At 38.5% G+C, this 21,727-nt stretch overlaps 3 protein-coding genes across 3 annotated transcripts in view; 2 read left to right on the top strand and 1 right to left on the bottom strand.

Annotated features, from left to right (window-relative positions):
- Positions 1-5,727, top strand: part of LOC145982533 (uncharacterized) — a 65,852-nt gene extending 60,125 nt beyond the window's left edge. The window contains exons 6-8 of the mRNA XM_083115982.1: positions 1,911-1,975; positions 4,887-4,945; positions 5,544-5,727. Coding sequence (XP_082972108.1) covers positions 1,911-1,975; positions 4,887-4,931 — 110 coding nt within the window. The 3' untranslated portion in view covers positions 4,932-4,945; positions 5,544-5,727. The remainder of the gene's footprint in view (positions 1-1,910; positions 1,976-4,886; positions 4,946-5,543) is intronic.
- LOC145982530 (uncharacterized) overlaps positions 1-21,727 on the bottom strand; it is a 97,331-nt gene that overhangs the window by 38,585 nt on the left and 37,019 nt on the right. The window contains exon 5 of the mRNA XM_083115980.1: positions 16,972-17,407. The gene's annotated coding sequence lies outside the window, so the exon portion shown is untranslated. The remainder of the gene's footprint in view (positions 1-16,971; positions 17,408-21,727) is intronic.
- On the top strand, positions 7,705-8,235 carry LOC145982535 (uncharacterized). The gene has a single exon (XM_083115988.1). The coding sequence runs from the start codon at positions 7,705-7,707 to the stop codon at positions 8,233-8,235; it is 531 nt and encodes a 176-aa protein (XP_082972114.1).

Below are 21,727 nucleotides of genomic sequence, written 5' to 3'. Positions count from 1 at the left end.
ATTAATCATTAAATGAATCGAATAGCGTAGTGGCTAACTTCGTAACCTTGTAACCAAATTTGTGTTGTTGGTAAGTTACAGTAGAGTGGTTCGAATTGCACTAAAAATTGCAAGAACCACTATAATTAATAACCATTGAAGATGTATATATAACTAATCCTATAAAGATATTCAATCAAATAATATTGTTATAATAATACTAGAACTATTCAAATTAACAACACTCCATTCAATAAATATTGTAACATCCCTAATTAAAAATGTTATTCCTAATAATAACAAAATTAAGCTACTAATTAACAAAATAATTGAACTTTATGTACAGATAGGCTAATCGGGACTGGACCTACAGTTTAAAGTGATATCCGAACCACTATGCCAGGTCAAGTCGTGATTAGTCTATCATACTTAACGTCATAAGTAAGTTATGGGAACGAACCAGAGGCGTGGCGTGTATGTAGCCGGTGTTACCGCAGGTAACAGCAAAATGTAAAGAATTAAAAAGTTGTTTCAATAAAATGACAACATTGTTAAATACATTAATGAACACCATTTCCGTCGGGTAGATGTTGCCTAGGACATTTTTTCTGCAGCCGACAGAAGCGAAGAGGGAGGCCGTTCCGCTACCCTGAAGAGGCAACAAGGGAGAAGAGGGCGCCAATGCAAGGAAAGAGCGGCGAAGGACTTTGGGGCCTAGTGTGCTATGGGGTTATTCATATGCCTGTTAAGGGGCCCTGTTGCCGTTCAGACCAACCGGATCAGCCAGTGTTGTCACATCGGATTGGCAGAAAAGAGCTAAATCCTGCCAAAAATAGGAATACCATTTCTGTGAAGCAACTAGAGGTAGACTGCAGAGCCAAGGCTGGATTGAACTACAACTGAGACCAGTTAGGTAATAGACGAAAATATAGTTCCTTGGTGTGATTCGTGATTTGGACAAACCTTGCTCCAAAATACTAAGTTGGCAACAGTAGTACGTAGCTACAGCTGGGCTTCCCTTCCACAAAGGAGTGGAGTTATGTCGTCTGCTCAGTGCTCACCACACAAACGTCAAACTGACCCGAGAAAAGTGTGCTTCTTCTTCTTCTTCCCCTTCGCACCTCATTGCAAAGAAACAGAGATAGATGAAGAATTGACAAGGGCCGACCACTATTCATTGGATTTTCGTGGTAACTCTCATGAGTGGAAGTTCTTTCTAGGAGTGTTTGTGGCTAATCACTGTGCTGATTGCAAAACAAGAACGAAATTAACAAATATCTAGCTCGAAGACATGTTTTCTTTACCGGGGGAGGGGGGTGATAACGTCTAGCAGGCATAATTGTCGTACTGATAGCCGGTAACACTTTTGAAAAAGTCACGCCACGCCACTGGAAGGAACGCACGTGTTTTATGCTATCTAAAGTCTGTCGTGAGGCGGGAGGACATGCGGAACTCTGCCCGTGTCCGAATCCGCAGCTAGAGCATCGTTCCACCACCTACTGGCCACATGTTCACGCTTCAACTCGCTGTAGCCCTGCCCTTGGCAGCCATATTGCCACTTTCACTTTGCAGAGGCAACGTTTACTGAATAGACAATGTAAAACTCAATGCAACTTGGACACATCGATTACACTTTTTTTTAAAAAAAACAACATGTTTTCAATTTAAGCCGTGGCAAGCATCGTTCAGTGGACGTTTTTTTTAATTCTAACTCCAAGTAGACACGAAATAATTCAATTAATGAAAAGCAGAGGTAGGCAACACACATAACACATTGCAGGGTATTTCAGGATCTAGGTGTCCCATTTTTATTGCCGGTGACTGTATATATACTACTATATAGATATATATAAATAGATATATGCATACATACATATGTCGGGAGTGCAAATAGGAAGGAAACTTATGATTTTAATATTTTTTTCTTGCAGAAGCTGACGAATGTGAGCAATCGTATCAATTTCTGTCGTGCATCTCAAAATATTCCAGCGTCAAGGTATGATATTGATTATAAGCACATTAAAATAAGTGCTTGATTGATTAAGTTTACTTAACATCGCGTTTCTTCCAATTTTGACTAATCGCGACGATGGAGATGTTATTAGTCAAATAAAAATTATCTGAAGGGATAGAGCCTCTTCTGGGTGGGTACACCTTTGGAAATAGAAAGAAGAAGAGATATATCCATGATTTTACAATTATGTTTGTTAGATTATATTTGTGTTAAATCATTTATTTTTGTAATAATGAAATAAAGTGGTGAACCAAGAAAAAAAGAAAAAAAACGTAACGATCTGTAGTATCTTTTAATTATTATGGACAACGAACTCCAACTTCCAGTCATTCAACCATCGTTTTCCAATCAGGAAATATTCAGAAACATCACAGGAATTCAGTGTCAAACAGCACGGTAGCTCTTCCTGGTCATCAGCGGTATAAACATGTAAACGCATGAAATCCAGGAAGAGGCTACAGTCCTGACAGTGCATTTGTTTAGTAAATTAAATTGCAATAAATGTGTGGGAGGAAGAGAGTTCGGGGTCAGTTCTAATTAAGTTATTGAGGAGCAAGTTACGATTGAATAGAGAGAGACGAGGAGGTTCTAGGGAGAGTGTGTTAACGCTAGTCGCAAGTCAGACTCTACGTACAGTCACAAGCATAACCTCTCCTAGCAGATCTTCACTTGCAGTACAGTGACAGGTATATCCTTACATTACCCATGCTGATCCAGTCTTTAGGGGTGTGAAACTCAAGTGTCATGTGTTGCCATTCAAGTGTGTAAATTTTGTACCTCTAGCGCCTTACCACCAAGCTCACCTCGAGCAGAGAGTGCTTTACCATCAAGGATGAATGATGATTAGTGAGCTACATTCCCAAAAGATCCCCCCATACCAGAGGGTATGAGACGAATTGTAATAAGATGAACTGGACAAAAAGGACATTCACAAACCCATAAGAGGGACACAACGCAAGTCCCTCAGAGGATTACACTGGTTGTTGTGGAAGTGTGATTAACTTACGGGTGCATTCTTAAAAGGTCCTCCCTTTCACATCGTTCATAAGCAAACATGTGTGTGAATATATAAATATAGCCACGATGTGCGTACACCGAATGTAAATCCTAGCTAAAGGTATAAGCATGAAATCATTGGAATTACTAAGCCCAAAGGTTCATTGCTACTCGTTACGGACCTGTGTCTATCCTTGGCAAGATCAAATCAATATCAGGACCACCCTTGGCAATTTCCTACAGTTTCATTTCATCAAGGTGGATTGATTTAAATCAGGTTGATTTAAATTGCGACCTAAATCAGGTTATTTTATTTAAAACAAATCACTCATTTAAATCACTTTAAATAAATAATTTATAGAATAATGTATATAATGATTTTGTAGATATCAGAATCACTTTTGATGAAAGTATATTATTCTCGTAATCATTTAATAGTGTTTATTAGAATCTAAGAAAGGAAACAAAATACAACTGCAGTGGCGGCGATTAAGCGGGTGCGACGGGGCAATTGCCATCACTTCTCCCCACTTTTGCCCCCGCGCTATGCTAAATCTTATATACAAAGGGAAATATACTGTATTTGCCCCCCAGTTTTAAACCTTGTCTCCCGGTTTTGGAACCCAATCGCCGCCACCGAATACAAGTATATGTTCTGATAGGGCGAAGCTCATACGAAAGGAAATATAAACTATAAACACACTTAATTTTCTCTTGATTTAAAATTCAATAATTTTCATAGACAAAAATGGCAAACATTTTGTGTAGAAAAATATACAAAATACTAACCATGTTAAACCGTAGATAGTGGTCACTTTATCATTAAACTGTAAATAAACATGGCAGCTGATGTTTTTTTGCAAACTATCATTAAAAAGTACAAAAATTCAGCTACAAAGACTTTATTATTACATCTGGCAAGCCGTCGTATCTGGCAGACATGTTGATCCCTCGCACCAGTATTCACAGCCACCATACAAGAAACAATTTCAAATTGAACCTTCCACTCTTCAACACACAGGCATATCAGTCGTCGTTCTCATATTTTGCTGCAAAAATATGGAGTGCCCTACCTAAGACCATGTCGAGCATATCTAAAAGAGAATCTTTTCGAAATGAAGAAAGAATTTTATTTTGGCAGAGCAGAGATTGTGTTCAAATACTATGATGTAACTTGTATGTTTATGTTATGTATTTTTTCTACATCTTTTTTTTAAATTTATTTTTTATTCATTTTTTTTTTGTTGTCTTTTCGCAATTTTTGTATCATTTTATTCATACATTTATTACAATTACTTTATCAATAGATTTTGTAACTAAATCATACAGTTTATTGTACACTGTATTAATATTGTAATAACATAATAAATGTAAATTTAAATGTAATCGATGACACAGGTTAGGTGGCAGAACAGCCTCAGGCTGAACCTCGCCCACGTAAATAAAGAATTTGAATTTGAATAAAAAATATTTTAAGTTACAATTGTATAGTACGTCCAAGAATGTTTTATTTTCACTGGAAGAAAAGTTACTGAAATTATTATAGTTTAATTATATTACAGGGTTGTTAACTTAATACGAAACAGAAAAATGTATGTTTACATTTTTGTTATTTGCTTTAATCAAACTGTTTAAATATTTTACACGGCAATTTACCAGAAAAAGTCTTTCTATATAATAAAAAACATTCATCTATATGTATGGTGCCAAAAACTATACAAGCAATTTAAGTGTTTTTTAAAATAAAAAAATCGATTTAAATAAAAAAACTCAGAATTCAACAATGATTTTTTTAATGAAAATCATGATTTTTATTCAGCCTGCATTTAATGTTGTCAGTCAAAATTTGTCTTGGTTTTCGTACTAGTTCCTTATTCACAATATTTTTATTTTGCAGGAAGCTGATGACTTCTTAATTGCTCTCCCATATTGGACGTCGTAGGCAGACAGCATTATGTGAGTATATGGTATATATTGAGCAATAGACTTCAGAACAATAATTATATGTGTGGCTTTATGAGAAGTTTTAAGAAAAATACGGTGGCCCAAGATTGAAAGAAAAGTAAAAGCATATGGGAGGATAGAATGTTAATTTCCTTATGTAGTTTAAATCCTCCACACTAGTGTACATGCACACAGCAGACCCTGTCAACCTTCCATATTTGTGGAAGAGGATGGAAAATTCTAGGGGACCATTGCCTGATTATAATGCACCACTGTGCTGCTACTCATGAATCAGATGACTGAGATGTTTCCCATTGCCTCGTGCTCTATTTGCTCCAACATCTCCGACTCTCGCAACGTTACAACACCACACGTGCATACGAATGAGCTCTCCCAGAAATACATCGAGTTGGCGGGGTCTGGTCTAAGGTAAAGATAATCGATTTTTTTTGATCACTCATTTTCCACAAGATTTTGCCTTTTTTGTTATGTTCTTCTGTCATGATGGCATCTGTCTGAAAGATCTCTTTTCATATAACACAATATTAAAATTGAATTTGAAATTAGTGAAAAACCCAGATAAAAACATCATATTTTCATTTTTCAACAGATGCATTACCACCTCAACTACGAGATGATACGAGTTGCAGAGATTTATACTACACCGACTTAGTGGTTACGGTAAACATATCTTTGTCAGAATATAGTTGGTATTTATAGAAAATGAACTTGTATCACGTACTGTCATTGATTTGTAAGTAATTTTTCAAATAAAAAACTTATACTAAATATAAGTTTAGTTCTTATTTAATAACAAAATGCCTTAAAGGGACATCTAAAAATACTTTTACTCTAAACATCTCTTAAAGTTGCAATAGATGTAAACCGATCCAGATAGATGTAAACTTTCTGTACTTTCTTAATTTTGTGTCACTTTTCTGTTACATTTGGCTATTCGCAGCGATGAAGTTGGATGATGATTAGATAAAATTGATTAGACCTTCACAAAGAAACACCCGTAGTATAGCTACTATAAAATGTCAATTTCAGGCAGAAAATTACATGAAAGTGACAATTTGGATCTGTGCAGCATGGGTGCATATATTCAACAAGGGATTCACATCTTCCAAAACCTGTGAAATACACAATGTGTTTTGGTGAGATGTATTGTGATAGTAGTGTTTTAAAATGAAGTAATCCTTGCCTGTTTATGTGATGTTACGTTTGAGAATAGTAATACATCATTTTACTAACAAGTACGATGATTATATAAAAAATATAATGTTAATATTATATAAATCCTGCTGGCTTGGATGAAAACTGATTTTACTTTGAGTACAGGATGTTTTAAAAAAAGTAACTTAAACTCTGCATTCAAACCATGCTCAGTTACATATTTTTTAAACACTCTGTATCTCGGAGTTTGGAGTATAATATTACAGTATCGCCCTTTCCCCTTTACAAGTTCATTTAGTTTGGTGTTTTTAGTTACCGGCGGTTTGGTCATTCGCATTTGTTGCTGCTTTATCACATTGTTATAAAAATATCCTTTAATTTTGGTTAACAATGCCCCCCACCAGAACGCTTGATATTGATGAAATAACTTGACAACTGTCTTACTGTGCGTAATTTATCAATTGAACTTTATCAACGGTAGTATGTATGTAAACGGAAAACAATTTTACATGTGTAGACACACGCACACCGGGTTCACTACTACATATGGTAAATTTTGAACGTATAGCCCGCGTGTATGCGTGGGGAGAGGAATTGTACAGTCAGAAACATTACTTAGTTGTAAGGAATACATTGACTCTCAGTGGGATCATTACAACCCAGAAGTGTCCATGGTTGTATTCGACAAACTTAGAACTCAAATAAGTATAATTTTTCACGGACATGGAGGACTTATCCCTGAGGCATAAATATTATTAGTGTAAAGAAGTATTAAATGTCCTAGAAATATATGCAAAATTACTAAAGCATGCATGGAGAAAGTTATCAAAAGTATTTTTCAATTTTATATCACTACACTTCATACGATATCGCTGCTTTTGGTAAATAAACTTGAAAAAAAAAGACCATTTCTAATTCGTCAATAGTAGAGGTAAAGGTGGTATTATGAGCCCCCATTTTGTTTTGTATTTTTTAAAATTTGATTTTTAACTTTTTTGTTCAGATTCTTATAATAACTTTAACTACAACGTTTCATAAAACTACTGTTAAAATATAAACCAATTTGAGCAACTTTAAGGATATGAAAAAAAATAAAATACAAAACAAGTCAATTTGTGGGAAAAAAAATTGTGCTGGTAATATGAGCCCCTAGGAAAAAATAATAGAATAACTGGATTTAGAAAAGTGTATGACAAATTAATTCACACAAACAACATTTTATTCATTACAAAACCTTAAAAAAGAAATTATGATGTGAAATACCATAGAAGAGTTCATAACAAGATCATTGAAAAAATCATTACAATACCTCTGATCCATTCGGGATGTACGAAACCACGGTAAGGAAATCTATTACTTGGATGAAACGTGGGTGAATGCGGGGCACACTGTAAGCAAGGTGTGGCATGATAGCACTATAACCTCAAAGAAGCAAGCTTTCCTCGAAGGACTATCAACTGGACTTAAACAAACATCAGGAAAAGGCAAAAGACTCATTATCACTCACATTGGAAGTGAAAATGGCTTTGTTGAAGGTGCGGAACTTATTTTTGTGTCTAAGACGACTGGCGATTACCATGAAGACATGAACGGTGATGTTTCTAAAAGAGTGGTTTTCGTCTGTCCTTCCTAAACTTAATGCGGACAGTGTGATTGTGCTCGACAATGCTCCCCATCATAGCGTGAAATGCGAAAAATTACCGACCACTGCTTCGAGGAAAGGTGATATTTTAGAATGGCTACGTGGCAAAGGTGTCGTACTTACAGCTGATTCATTAAAGTTGAAACATTTGGATCAAGTTTCCCACTTGAAGCCAAGCTACGATAGTTACGTGATAGACGTAATGGCAAGGAGAGCGGGGTGCACTGTGTTGCGCTTGCCTCCTTACCACTGTAACCTCAATCCCATTGAACTGATATGGACTCAAGTCAAAGGGTACGTTGCCAGGAACAACAAAACATTCAAGCTTGAAGAAGTGAAGAGACTGACTAAGAGTGGCATTGCTCAAATTTCAGCTATCAACTGGGCAGATGCAGTTCGACACGTTATTGAACAAGAAGAGAGGAAACTGTGGGATGTGGACAATTTAACTGAGAACTTGAATTTTGAAAGATTTGTTATCTAAGTCAGCGACAGGGAAAGTGAATCCGAAGACAGCTGTGACGAAGATTTGGCAGTAAGTGAACCCCTTCCATTGAATTAAAAATACATATTTTACCCCTCAACAGTTTGGGTATTGTCGTGACTTAGGAAATGTAAAGTGAAGAGGAAGAATGAACGTTTCATTTCTCTCGGCTTGCCTTTGATTTGAGTCTGATTGAAAAAGTGGCGATCTTTTCATTCTGCCACCAGAATACAATACTCTGCACGTCAACAATATTGAGAAATGTTTTGGTGTGAGTGAAATACTGAAATAAAATATAGTTTAAATATGCGTACGATTGTTTTTGCTTTGTCACTGGTAACAAAGGAAAATTTAGCGTACTACGTTTTTGTTAGTAAATATACACATGGGACAGGTTATTATAAAACAGTAGAAAATAAGATTTGAAAATTTTTAATTGAACAACATTTCTGTTAGACATCCATTTTGGCTCTTATATAAAATGAATAGGTGCGGCGAACTATGAGTGTAACAGCAGATGATTGCAGTCATGAATCAGCAGACGCGGAGTGATACATCGAATCGGTGAGACGGTTTGTTTACAGAAGGTCTCAGGGTTGGTGATTTACACTTTAGTTTGTTGCTTTTACTGGTCACCTGATTGGAAAAAGTACAGAGAGAACTACTGACCATTCAAAGACACATGATAATAAGTCATTAGAATGCACGTATGTAGAAAATTATGTAATTATCGGGGCCGTAGTCAGAATTTTATTTCGGAGCGGGCTCATCCCTTATCAGCAACCAAAATCAAAAGGCGAAAAAGTGTGGGTAGAGCCCTGAAGATCAATTTCTCAGTATATTACAACTTATTATACAAGATGTTTAATCCTGCTAATAAAGTAAAATTAATCACCACTATACATTATTTAAATAATAAATTTGTAAGATTCCGGGGGGTGGGGCTTCGGCTCCCGAGCCTCCCCCTAGCTACGTGTCTCGTAATCGACTGATACGGGATGTAGAACGCGGTAGAAGCAAGAGAGAATACTGGGAGTTCGAATATTCCTTCAAAATCTTTTGCAAACATATCAAGCGTATTTGAATTTTTAAACATGATATTGCACGAGTTGATATACAACTTAGTTTGTAAAAGCAATGCAATTTCTATAAATGAACGCGTATATACAGGGTGATTCAAAAGTCAAGAACCATATAACTATGGTTATATTAGTGCTGATGGCGAAAAATGAAAAATGGAGAAAGTTGTTGGAAATAGGTGATACTTCAATCTAATGGGTTCGAATTTTCTCAACAAAGAGAAATATTCGTTTTCTCGGTCCATTCTACGTTGAAAATTCAGGCACATTAGACTGAAATCCAGATATTTCCACAACTTTCCCCTCTTTCCCCTGTCACTATCAGGCTGACAACGGGGTTGTTCTATGGTTCCGTACTTTTGAATCATCTTAATTCTCTCTCAATGGTTGTGTGTGGGTGGGTGTCTGTGTACAGAGGAGGTGAGCGGATTGGCAGCATAACAGATAGGGATTGAGTATGTGTAGAGGACACCCTCCATATATTCGGAATACACTCTTGGGTTGATGTGATATCAACTGATAGAACTTGACGAAAAGAAGTTGAAAAAAGGTTTTTTTTTTATTTACCTGTTTAAAATTTGGCTCCCCTGTTTCTTTTTATGTCAAATCTAATTAGGCATACACAGAAAAAAAAATATTTATTGAATAATACTGCATGTACACTCACGGATACTGCTGGACTCGCATAGTAAGTGAATGTGGCCGGTACAACACAGAAGTGTCCATGAGTGTACTGCCAGAATATTTTACTATTATTTTTTTCAAATGTAAAGCCTTTCAGTAAGTATTCCATCATACCATCAAGTCATAGAGTTGGTCGAGATATGGAGTTTGCCCCCCCCCCCCCATGCATGCATTTTGGATGAGGTATGGTAAAATGCCGATCAGATAATAATTTGATAAATCTGCTCCATTTGACTTTTTTTTTTAGGAAACTACGAGTATAATTGATACAAAGATGAAATTTAATAATGATGAAATTGTATTCCTATCCTAGCTAATTATGCTATTAATTGTCCTCACTAGTAGATCGTTAAGGCAGCTGTAACCAATAAACCGGGAGATATATGAGATGTTTTGAACCCATGGACAGTATCTCGGGGATAGAAAATATTGACAAATCCAAAGATAATATTTTCAAAGCCTAGAGGTCTCCCCCAAGGCAGTGGAGCAAAGCACATATTAAGATGATAAACTCACAATACATTTTTCCATAGGCGGCGACGAGGGAGGAGCCTGAATGAGCCATGGCCCACCCAAAATAAGGCTTGCCCACCCTGCCAAAAAGGTAATTTTGCGAACATATTACATGGATATGGAGAAGAAAATTGTTGACTCGGCTGGAACTTTATCGTTAGGCTTTCCACGAACATTGCAAATTAACACGAATTAAGATCACAATGCCAGCCATACCAAGTTCAAGGAGCCTGTGTAGTAACGTCCTGAATAACGGCATAGAAGGGGAGAAAGCGAGTGGGCGGATCAAAACACTCCGCGCTTCTGCAAAAGGTTGGTAGCTGCGGCTGCCTTTCCCCCTCCATGCACTCAGTTCCCCTCTCACTCGTTCATTGGTCCTATGCTCTCGAGTGTTACTTGCGCAGTGTGTTTGTTTCTGTGCGCTTGCTCAACAGATACCAGGGACAGACTGCAGTACACACGAATACATAAAATATTATTTATGTAAAATTTAACAAATTTTTACTGAAATATTTGAACTTATACATTTTTTATACTCCAAGATTTACATTTCCTATCACTGAATAATAAATCCTTGTTCCGATGAAGTAATAACAATGAGTTACAGTTTTACTTGAAGGTGTGGCCACTCAGATATTTAACATCTTTTCCGGGAATCGCTGGAGAAAGAGAGCATGGCAATGGACACGTGATAGAGAATGTGAGTGCATGGAGGAGAAACTGTGGCTACCAGCCGTTTGCAGCAGCACACACTGCTTTGCTCCACAGATTCCCGAGGCAGAGTGCATTGGCCCGGCACTGTATTGAGCTGCAACTAACAGGACAAGAAGCTAGCGGCAGCTAAAACTTCTTGTAGATTACGTTAACAAAACCAAAACCATATATGTAACCATATATGTTCCTTTCGAAGATGAAAAGACTGTTACTGCTCAGTGGTACACTACAGTTTTCCTACAGAAAGTTTTCGAGAAGCTTCGAGAACAGCGACCAAGGACAGGGTTGTCTGGCACCATGACAATGCGTCTGCCCACAGAGCCAACATCCCCATTCAGTTCATGGAGTCCCCATAGGTTAAACTTATAACTCATCCACCTTACAGTCCTAATCTGGCCCCATGTGATAATTTCCTGTTCCCTACAGTACAAAATCGAACGTACCGAAGAAGGTTCTCCAGCCCTGAATAAGCTGTTCACGCCTATGAATGTGAACTTACAGCACTCGACGAAAATGAGTAGAAAAAACGTGTTTTCACGGTTCACAAAAATGAAAAAGTGCATAGAATGTCGTTGCGAGTACTTCAGAAAATTTTAATTGTTATGCTCAGAAAACGTTCCTAGTGACCCTCGTACTATGGAGAAAATTATATAAACGTGATATTTGTCATGTGGTTAAAATATTAATAAATAATAATGAAATATGAATTATTAACTATAGGGAGCCTTGTAGCCTGATTGTACCAGTTCTTATATAGTCCTTATCTTAGAATGCTAAAAAATACGTATTAATTTATACATTTTTAAATCGAATTCTAATAACACTTGTCTAATATGTCCTATTATTTAATCAATAGAACAAGAAACGTGAATAAAAATAATTTTATTTTAGTTTTCAAATTACAGAATAACTACCTGATGGTGTACTAATAAGATAAAGGTGAAAAATTGTACATTTACACAGTGCTATATCTATCTGTACTTTACTGACATCTATGATCGTTCAGAGACAACTTCATACACAAATACAAACTTGGAACAATATAGGCCTATCACATGATATCAAATCTCCCCTATCAACAATGGTGCCAACTTATATGAGTCCATGGGGTCGAGTCCATCCAATAATTTGCCGGTAATATTTATAATAATAATAAGTATTTGTTATCACGATTTGGTGTCGATTAGTATCATAATATGTGGAAGGGATTTATGATTTTTTTAAAACTTATATCTTAAGTGTTTGAGCTCAGCCAATGTTTTCTTTCAAAAGTTGGCGCCCCTACCTCTCCGTGTGTATTGGCGAACGTGAGAGCCAGTGACGGCGATTGGGTTCCAAAACCGGGGGTGCAAGGTGTCAAAACTGGGGGGGGGGGGTAAAGACAGTATATTTCCATTTGTAGATAAGGTTTAGCATAGTGCAGGAGCAAAAGTCTCGAAAAGTGAGGGGGGCTCCCCTTCTTTCTTTTTCTAAAAAAAAAAAAAAGAAAGCACTTCGAAGCAAACGACCCGGGTTCGATCTCTTGGTTGGAATTCAAAATTCCTATGTTGTCCCAATGAATAGAAATTCATAACTACTTGCAAACAAGAGTAGTGGATTCTAGGGTTGAAAGAAATATGATAAATGCATAGTTCTCCGTGCATGCAGCACCGTGCCATGAAGGAACATTTAGGGGATGTGGGGGTAGGGCTCCACACATTCTCCATCGCGGCCATTTTGGAGGTGATGTGATCTGCAACACGCTCCGGCCGCCTTTATACCCCAGGGTTGCCCTCAGGTACTCATTGATTTGAGGATGGGTGAATAAAAACTTCCGACCTTTGAGCACCCACCCCGGGGATCGAACTCGGGCCACCGCGTGGCAGTCAGACACACTGCCGACTAGCCCACCGCGGATCCTTAGAAAGCCAGATGAGGGCAAAAAAAATTGTTATCAGTATATTTTGAGTTCAGATAGGCTTATCGGTATTGGTCCTACAGTTTAAAGTGGGATCCGGACCACTTTGAGATGTGGTGTAATCGGAGAATGAACCCAGGCTGTGCTGTTTGAGAACACATTTCTGTCGTGTATTGTACGGTCACCGACACACTTCTGTACTGTAACGATTCCATTGACTTTCAATGCTGTGTTTAGCTAATGTTGTCTCCACTACTTCTAATTTTCATGTTGGTTTTGTACAGTCAGCCGCATTAATAGTAGGACACTTACGTATATCTTGAAATACCCCGTTCATTGCAATACGTTATGTGGGTTGCCTAACTCTAAGGCGATGATAAATCTTAAATACAGGGTTGTTAAATGTACAGGAATTTAAAATAAATTGAATTCCGGTCCAGGAGAGAAAATCAGCAAGCGAAAATGGGTTCTGGACTGTAAAGAACCTTTCTATCTGTAAAGTATTTCAATTCGGTCCAGGAACCTTTTTTCAATTAAACAAACCTAAGTCAGGAATTGCTACATCATGTAATATTATTTACCTAGTTGCAAAATATAGCATTACTACACCCCAACTCAACTGAAAGTACAAATGAAATAGGGTATTCGCAATTGGCAAACAAAAAAAAAAACACAAACAATTTCCTGTTTTCGAACAAAAAGCCGGGTTTTTATCGGAAAACATCCATTCAATTTTCGCAACTCTAGTTAGGACTAGAAGAATATTTATACTGAAGTAATGCTCAATAGATAAATATTGAAAATGTACTTTTAAAGTGTGTAGAGCAATCTACCTATATATTACCCTATATACTTAATATTGTCCTATATACTTATAAAAGATGCGAAATCAATATATCATATAATAATATAACCAACTTAGTCACTGTGTATAAAATGCTAAAGTTCCCCGTGAATAAAGCACCGTGCCATGAAGGCACATTTAGGGAATGTTGGGGTAGGGCCCCACACATTCTCGATCTCGGCCATTTTGGAGGTGGTGATCAGCACCACGCTCCGGCCGCCTTTACCCCCAGGTACCAATTGATTTGAGGCTGAGCGGGCCCCAGAGCCGCAGTATACGGCTTAGATCACCCACCACGGCAATAGAACGGGGTCTCCCACGTGGCAGTCAGACACCCTACCGACTTGATCGCGGCTCTCGCACTATGTATAAGGCTAAATAAATATATAAATGGCTTTTTTGGAATACACCCAACTTAGAAAGAAATAGAGAAGGTTACTTGGCGACTGAGGAATTTAACTTAGCAGCAGAAAAGCTCCACTTAGTGAGACAGAACTTGAACTTAGCAGAAGCTACTTATAATTGATTTGGTGTTTTAAGTCCACTTATGCACAGTAAGGCTAATTGGGACTGGACCTACAGTTTTAAAGTGCTATCCGAATCACTATGTGCCTCCATCGGGTATCGAACCCGGGACCCCTTGATTACAAGGCGATGACGCTACCACTGCGCTATCGGGGAGGCCCTCAGAAGTCACTTAGTTGAATTTAGCACCAAAGAAGCACGAAGTAGCGACACAGAAGCAACACGTCACTTGGTAACCGATATATTTAACTTGGCAGCAAGGAAACTACTTGGCGAGAGAGCAGCAGAGCAGATATGTTTTGCATTGGAAACAGAGAAGAATAACTTAGAAGCAGAGAAGAGCTCCACTTAGCGAAAGAGAAACAGAAGCTCAAAATTTCACTTATAAGTAGTGAGGCTCCATATGGCGACACAGAAACTCCACTTTGCGCAGATAAATTCTACTTAGTGACAGAGAAGTTTAATTTAGTAACAGAGAAGGTCAACTTAGCGACAAAGAAGCCACACTCAGCTTGGTAACAGATATATTTAACTTGAACTTGACGGCAGGGAAACTCCGCGAAGCATAAGCAGAAAAAAATATCTTGGCAGCAGAGAAGTTTCATTTGGCGACAGAAAATTGAACTTAGCAGCAGAGAAATTCCATTTAGTGATGGTGAAGTTTACCTTAGAAACAGAGAAGCTCCACTTAGCGACAGAGAAGATTAACTTAGCAACAGTGAAGCTCCACTTAGTGAGAGAAGTTTAACTTAGCAAAAGAGAAGTTTAACTTAGCAACATAGAAGTTTAATTTAGCAACAGAGAAGTTCAACTTAGCAACATAGAAGTTTAATTTAGCAACATAGAAGCTCCACTTTGTGAGAGAAGTTTAACTAAGCAACAGAAAAGCTCCACTTAGTGAGGTAAGTTTAACGTAGGAACAGAAAAGCTCCACTTAGCGACAAAGAAGTTTAACTTAGCAACATAGAAGTTTAATTTAGCAACAGATAAGTTTAACTTAGCAACATAGAAGCTCCACTTCGTGAGAGAAGTTTAACTAAGCAAACAGAGAAGCTCCACTTATGGCCGAGTGCACTAACAAAGGTCAAAATTTAAACTCGGATCGGGAAAGGATCATTGGAAAATTTCATTGCACGAAGACGGTTCAACACTTGATCGCGATCTAAGAACATCAAAACGAGTTTATCTTCTGAACGGCCATTCGCCACAGTTTTGCTGTCTGATCCTCGTTCACGATACTGACGCTTCGACTGCAGGCAGTTGTTTTTTAATAGAAAAAGAGTGGAAAGAGATAACGAGGGCGTGCAAACTCTACAGATGTTGGAAGTACAATCGTGACAATTCGAGAACTGTGTAAAAACAGCCAAAATAATAATAATAATTAATAATTTGTGGTTCTGTGGAGCAAAGTCGTAATGTTCATAAATACTTTCTACCCCACAACACAAAACATAATATGTAAATGTCATACATTACGTGCAAGTGCAAGGTAAATTAGAACAGAGCAATATTACGATATTGTTACATGGTGTTGGAAATATGATTGTATAAATTTACGAGAATATATGTTACTTCAAATACCAGAGACATCATACATTGCATTAAGATCGAATGTATTTCGTAAGGCATTAAAGTCCCGTAGAAGAAGGTTCTATGCTTTCTCCTTCTCCTTTTGTGTTTTGCCGCCAGTTCTTTTCTAATATAAAGGTAAAAAGGTAAAGTGTTCCCCTGTGCTTAGCACCACGCCATGAAGGCGTATAGGGGGTGTGGGGGTAACGCCCCACACTTTCTTGATCCGGTCGTGAGTGGGGGTGATGTGATCAGCACCACGCCCCTGACCGCCTTTACCCCCCAGGATTTCCCCCAGGTACCCATGTTATTCGACGCTGGGTGGGCGCCGGGGCCGCTTTCAACGTTAGAAAAGTTCCCGGATTTGAACCGGGAACTTTTCTAATATTATTATTTTTTTACACTCTACTACATCCTTGTACTCGTCGACAAGGTTGATTAGTACATCTCTCAAATTCAGAGAAGTTTGCAGCCCAATTACTTTCTTCTCCTACATGTTGATACTTTAGCACACCACACTACTCTATGCGGTTCTTGATCGTAATTTGTTTCAGCCAACCAATCAGGTATAGCCTTACAAATTAATCTCGGATCAGCTGAACGGAATTTCGTGAACGTCGTTTTTCGTTGGTGCAATGCAAATCTTTAAACCAAGTTCATTTAGAATGGATTAAAATTGATCTCATTCATCTGAACTTCGAAATAATCGGCGTTGGTACACGCGGCCATTAGTGAGAGAAGTTTAAATTAGGAACAGAGAAGCTCCACCTAGCGACAAAGAAGTTTAACTTAGTAAGAGAGAAGCTCCACTCAGAGGATCTACCAAATGTTATCACTCAGAGTTTTCATGTGAAGATGATCTTATCCGCAAGGACCGGAAATTACTAAACATCGTTGCAATTCCAACATACCTGATGAAATCTTTTCCTCGTTGGATTTCTCGTCCCAATTCTCAACGAGTGCGCTGCAAACTTCCTCCCACAGTTTCTTCTTTACATTTGCGTTTCCATATTCCTTCAAATGCTTACTGTAAAGAGCAGGACGTTTTCGAACCTCTTCAATGAGACGTTCAGTTGTTTCGTCACTAACCAGCGCCATTGTTGACTGGAAAACCGTGCAAGCGAAGTGATCCAAGTGTTCCTTCCAGCGATGCTGGAACAAGGTTTATGACTAACAATTGCAAGTGCGTTCGGGATCATGCCTCTGCACCAGGCACCGTAACTCGGTTGCGAAGTAATAAAATTTCAGAGCAGTTGTGGAGCGCAGCGTTGCCAACCCCAGTAGTAAGTGTAGGTATACATCCAGAGCCAGCCTCACGAGAGCCCAAGCTTCAATAGGGTCTTGCGACTGAAAAACAAAAATGTTTGTGAGCGGTTTATTGTGAATTATAAGACGTTGGTGCTTCTAATTAACTAATCTGATTTTTCCTGATCTTGACATGTTTTAGAAAATCCAAACACGTTAAAATCATGTTCTAAAAGAAGTAGGCTACTACATACATAGAAATCGTTTTCAAATACTTCTATCAAAAATAGCTATTCCGTTATCCGGATTTTTGGTCATCCCTACCACAGATCCTACAAAACTTGAGAATATACATTTGGCGATGATAGAGATATTTTTGCTCTAAACTAAGCTCATTCTTTGTAGACAGCCTTCAAGTATCAAAAGTTTTCTTTGTTAATTATATTAATTATATCATGTAAAAGAAAAATAAAATTGTTACTTATATTCCTTACTTTCTCAACAATGGGACATCGGCACAGAATGTAAATAGCGACGTAGTCAAGGGCATTAGCTGGATGATTCTTTCCTCAGGGGGGGGGGGGGGCAGAGAATGATGCCCTTCGGTCTTAGAAACTTAAAATTTACCCTTATTATTGTTTTTATTATTTATTTATTGAGAAAATTCCAGATACAGCACAGGTTGGCGTTTTATCCTGAAATTGTCAACAATGAATATAACACCAGTAAGCCTTGTTTCCACGATATGAAAAACTCAATATGCTGACCAAGGCAGTAATTTATTTTATTATAAAACATAAACTAAACGTATCGTTTCAACCTTCTAGCAAGGTCGTCTTCAGACTCTGTACCAAATGCAAATGTAACAAGATACAAGAAAGGACGTTATATATACACAAACATTACTTCCCTCCAGACTATTAGAAAGTTGTTCTGGAACATTCTAGCAGGTGGCTTTCCCTTGTCAACTGTATTTTTAACCTAAAAGGCTAAACATATTTACTTCCATCTAGAATGTGGTTGGACTCTTTATCTCACGCTCTTTTTCCTTCATTCTTCTTCCTTCTTCTCTCCTCTTTCTCTCTTGTCCTTTCCACTCTTTCTAACACCTTCTTCCATTCTTTGTTTAACTTGAGTGGACTTGAGTCCACTATTTAAATAGAAACTGGATTCACTTTGCTTGTTTTGTCCTTCTGTGCTCTTTCACGATGCACAGATTTCAAACAGAGAAAACTTATTCCTCTCAAATTCATGTTACTTCTGATACATGTGTCTACGCACCGAAGGGTACTGTAGAAAAACAAAACACGGCGACTGAATTGTCAAGGTCAGTTCCCGCATCAGAAAATGGTTTTCATGACTTTTCGGGATTCCGAACAGTCGAAAAGTTCCAAACCATTTAAAAGTGATTAAATATTGGTATTTTCTACACTACATGTGTCTTAAAGTTCTTGAAATGGACCGGAGCGGACCGGAAAGGCATTCCGGTTCGTGAATATCTGGAATCTTCCCGTTCCATCTTCTCAGAAATGGCAATGGACCGTTCCGGTTCTCTTTCTCAGTGTGAGAGAAGTTGTTAATACTCTTTAGTCTTTAGTAGTGCATAGTGTAGCATTTAAATAAGCTTACCCTGTATGTTGAGATGCGTTGTTGCTGCGATGGGACTTAGAGTTGACGAGCTGTATCTCTGGGAGTGATCTGACTAATTCGCGCAGATACATGTCCGTAGATGCTACCTACTCGCCGTTGAGTGGTCGACAGCTCTTACAAAGTTAGAGGAGAATGACACCCATTGGCTAAGGCAGCCGGTAGCTTCTCCCTTTGCTACTGCGCAGCCAGTCATGGTCAAGGTTCACCCGCAAAGATACAACTCGTCCACTCTAGCAGAGTATGACGGTGTTTATGTTGCCTTCATCTTTTGTGCCTTTTCGGTTCTCCTTTTGCTATTTAAGTGTTAATTGTTATTATTTGTCGTGTGTTGTGGATTCGATTCTGAGAGAGATATCATCCTGCACAAGATCTTTAGACAAATTTAGATTCCCTTTTTATGGTAATTTCTCTTAAGCTGAGCAGATATACAGTGTGTCCAAAATAGCGTTTAAACCTTTGAATGTAAATAACAGATAAACTACGAGATAACTTGACTGGACTTTTTGTATTTGAAGCTGCAATATGTACATTGAGTGTGTGTGCGAGCGTGTGTAGCCATTCTGTTGTTCTTAGTTCCATCACAGTCCACCAGGTGCTAGGCATTTGTGTCCCCCCGTGGCAGAGGTGAGCAATGCTTCTATTGAGCAATGTAAGAAGTGTCAAATAACCACCCAGATCTCTCAATTTAACACTGTGCATAAAGTGGACTTAAAACACCAACTCAACATATTATATTACTTGATATTTGTGTAAATATTTGAATATTAACTATTATTAATTGTAATACAGCGCGTCAGTTCACTACAGTCCAGCAGAATTAACTTGAGACAAATAGCTGCCGGCGCCGCTGCAGGAGTACCAACCTACAGCGAACGCTTGACTCTCACGCAAATCACGGCCAATAAGCTGACAACGAGAGATTTCAAAAATAATTACATTGTGTAACGGAAATATCACTGTATTAAGAGGACATGCTAAGAAAATTATAAGCATTATAAGTATTCTATCTTACAAATCCGTAATTTGGAAACACTGCCACTTCGCTTGCTTCACCAGTCACTGCACGTGAGTCCTTCAACAGTTGGTAACATTTGGCGCGCCCGAGCATTAGCGTTTCCATTTGCCCCGTTACAGCGGGAAGTCCCCAGCTCTAGCCAATTCGAGCGCAGTTGCATCACTCACAGAGCGGCCATTTCTCTCAAGTTAATTCTGCCCGACTGTAGTTAATTTCGTAGCTGTAGTAGTCAGAGACAAAAGAAAGCAGGAGCCCTTAGAAAGAGCGCTTCGCGTCGCTCGCAGACGTCGCTCGCACACTGTTGCCGATACTCTCGTGTCGTCTGCTCCTCAGCCGAACAAACAGACGGAGGTCACTCACCCTTCCAGAAGGGTGCAGCGAGCTAGCTATGGCAACCGGGTTCGCTCATTCGCGGACCTGATTGGTTCTAGCAGACACACACCCATATTGTCGTCTGCTGCAAGCCGACGAAGCGATCTTGTTAAGGCCTCATGGAGTATAGGTGTGTTTCACCTACGTCACAAACTGTTGCATTGTGGGATCGAGCAGCCATGATTGAGGCCGGTTCTTGTAAACATACGGAATTGAAACGGGCAGGCGGGAGATTTCGATCTTGTTTACGATGGTACTGTGCAGTTTTCGGTTTAACAGAAACACGTTTATCCTCGAATTTCCCGAGAAAGAACAGAAGGTGCGCTTCACGGCACAAGACTCGATAATTGTTGATCAGAAGATACCGCGTCGTCTGGTTGGCGAGAATAAATCGTGCCAACATTAATGAACAAAGCAAACATTACAGTGTGTGCAGTGAACATTTTCTCTGAGGCAAGTTCATATGCCACCTTTTTCTGTGACTTTTAGTACATATGGATCGCACTGGTGTGCTTAATCATACTTGCAATAGTGTTTCCTTGTTTTTTTGGTAGAAAGGTGCTGATACTTCCGACAAGTTTGACGATAAAAATGATAGCATTCAACGTTAAATTCATATTGATAATTGCCGAACCCTGTGGCCGAGTGGTTAGCACATCGCGCTGCGACGCCAAGGGACTCGGGATCGAATCTCGCTCGGGCTTGGTTGTTTGTGAATGTCTATTCATCAATTTCATCATTTCATCACTCATCCCCATCTTCGCAAATTAGCCAAAAGGCACAAAACGCGGTAAAATAAAATAAATCAATCAATCAACCATATTGATAATTTTACGTTGTACTTGATTGTTTATATTTCGTTATTTAAGTTACAGCCTTGAACAAACCTTAAAGGGAAACAGAGCCTTGAAAATATTAGTAAATCTGTACTGAATGAAATATTTCAAGCAGAATCCGAACCACTAATAAATACGAAAACGAATTGATTCCAGGTAGCTGGGTCAAGTAATTAAACACACGTGAACTAGATTTGGCCAAAGGTTTAGGCCCCTTTTCATTTCGTTATCGTCCAGTTCATATGGATCTACACCGCAAAACTTAGCCTTTTCTCCATATATTTTTGTGTCGACTGCGCAAAGAGCTTCAACACAAAAAATTACAGCTATTTGCAGATGGCACAACATTGTCAATAATTGTATGCAACGTCACCGAAATTTTACACAGTACTAACAACAAACGTACAGTTGGCGCAGGTGTAACGAACGCTACGTGCAAGGAGAATGGATCCCATTCTTCCAACGTGGTGGGCATTTCCTTGCAGACGACAAACAACTCGGACGCAAACATGGCGGTTGTGCGAATTCTGACGTCACATGAAACCCACC

This window comes from Lepisma saccharinum, unplaced genomic scaffold, assembly GCF_977018435.1.
Source record: "Lepisma saccharinum unplaced genomic scaffold, izLepSacc3.1 HAP1_SCAFFOLD_232, whole genome shotgun sequence".
In the NCBI taxonomy this organism is placed as follows: domain Eukaryota; kingdom Metazoa; phylum Arthropoda; class Insecta; order Zygentoma; family Lepismatidae; genus Lepisma; species Lepisma saccharinum.
This window is presented reverse-complemented; position numbering and strand designations above follow the sequence as displayed.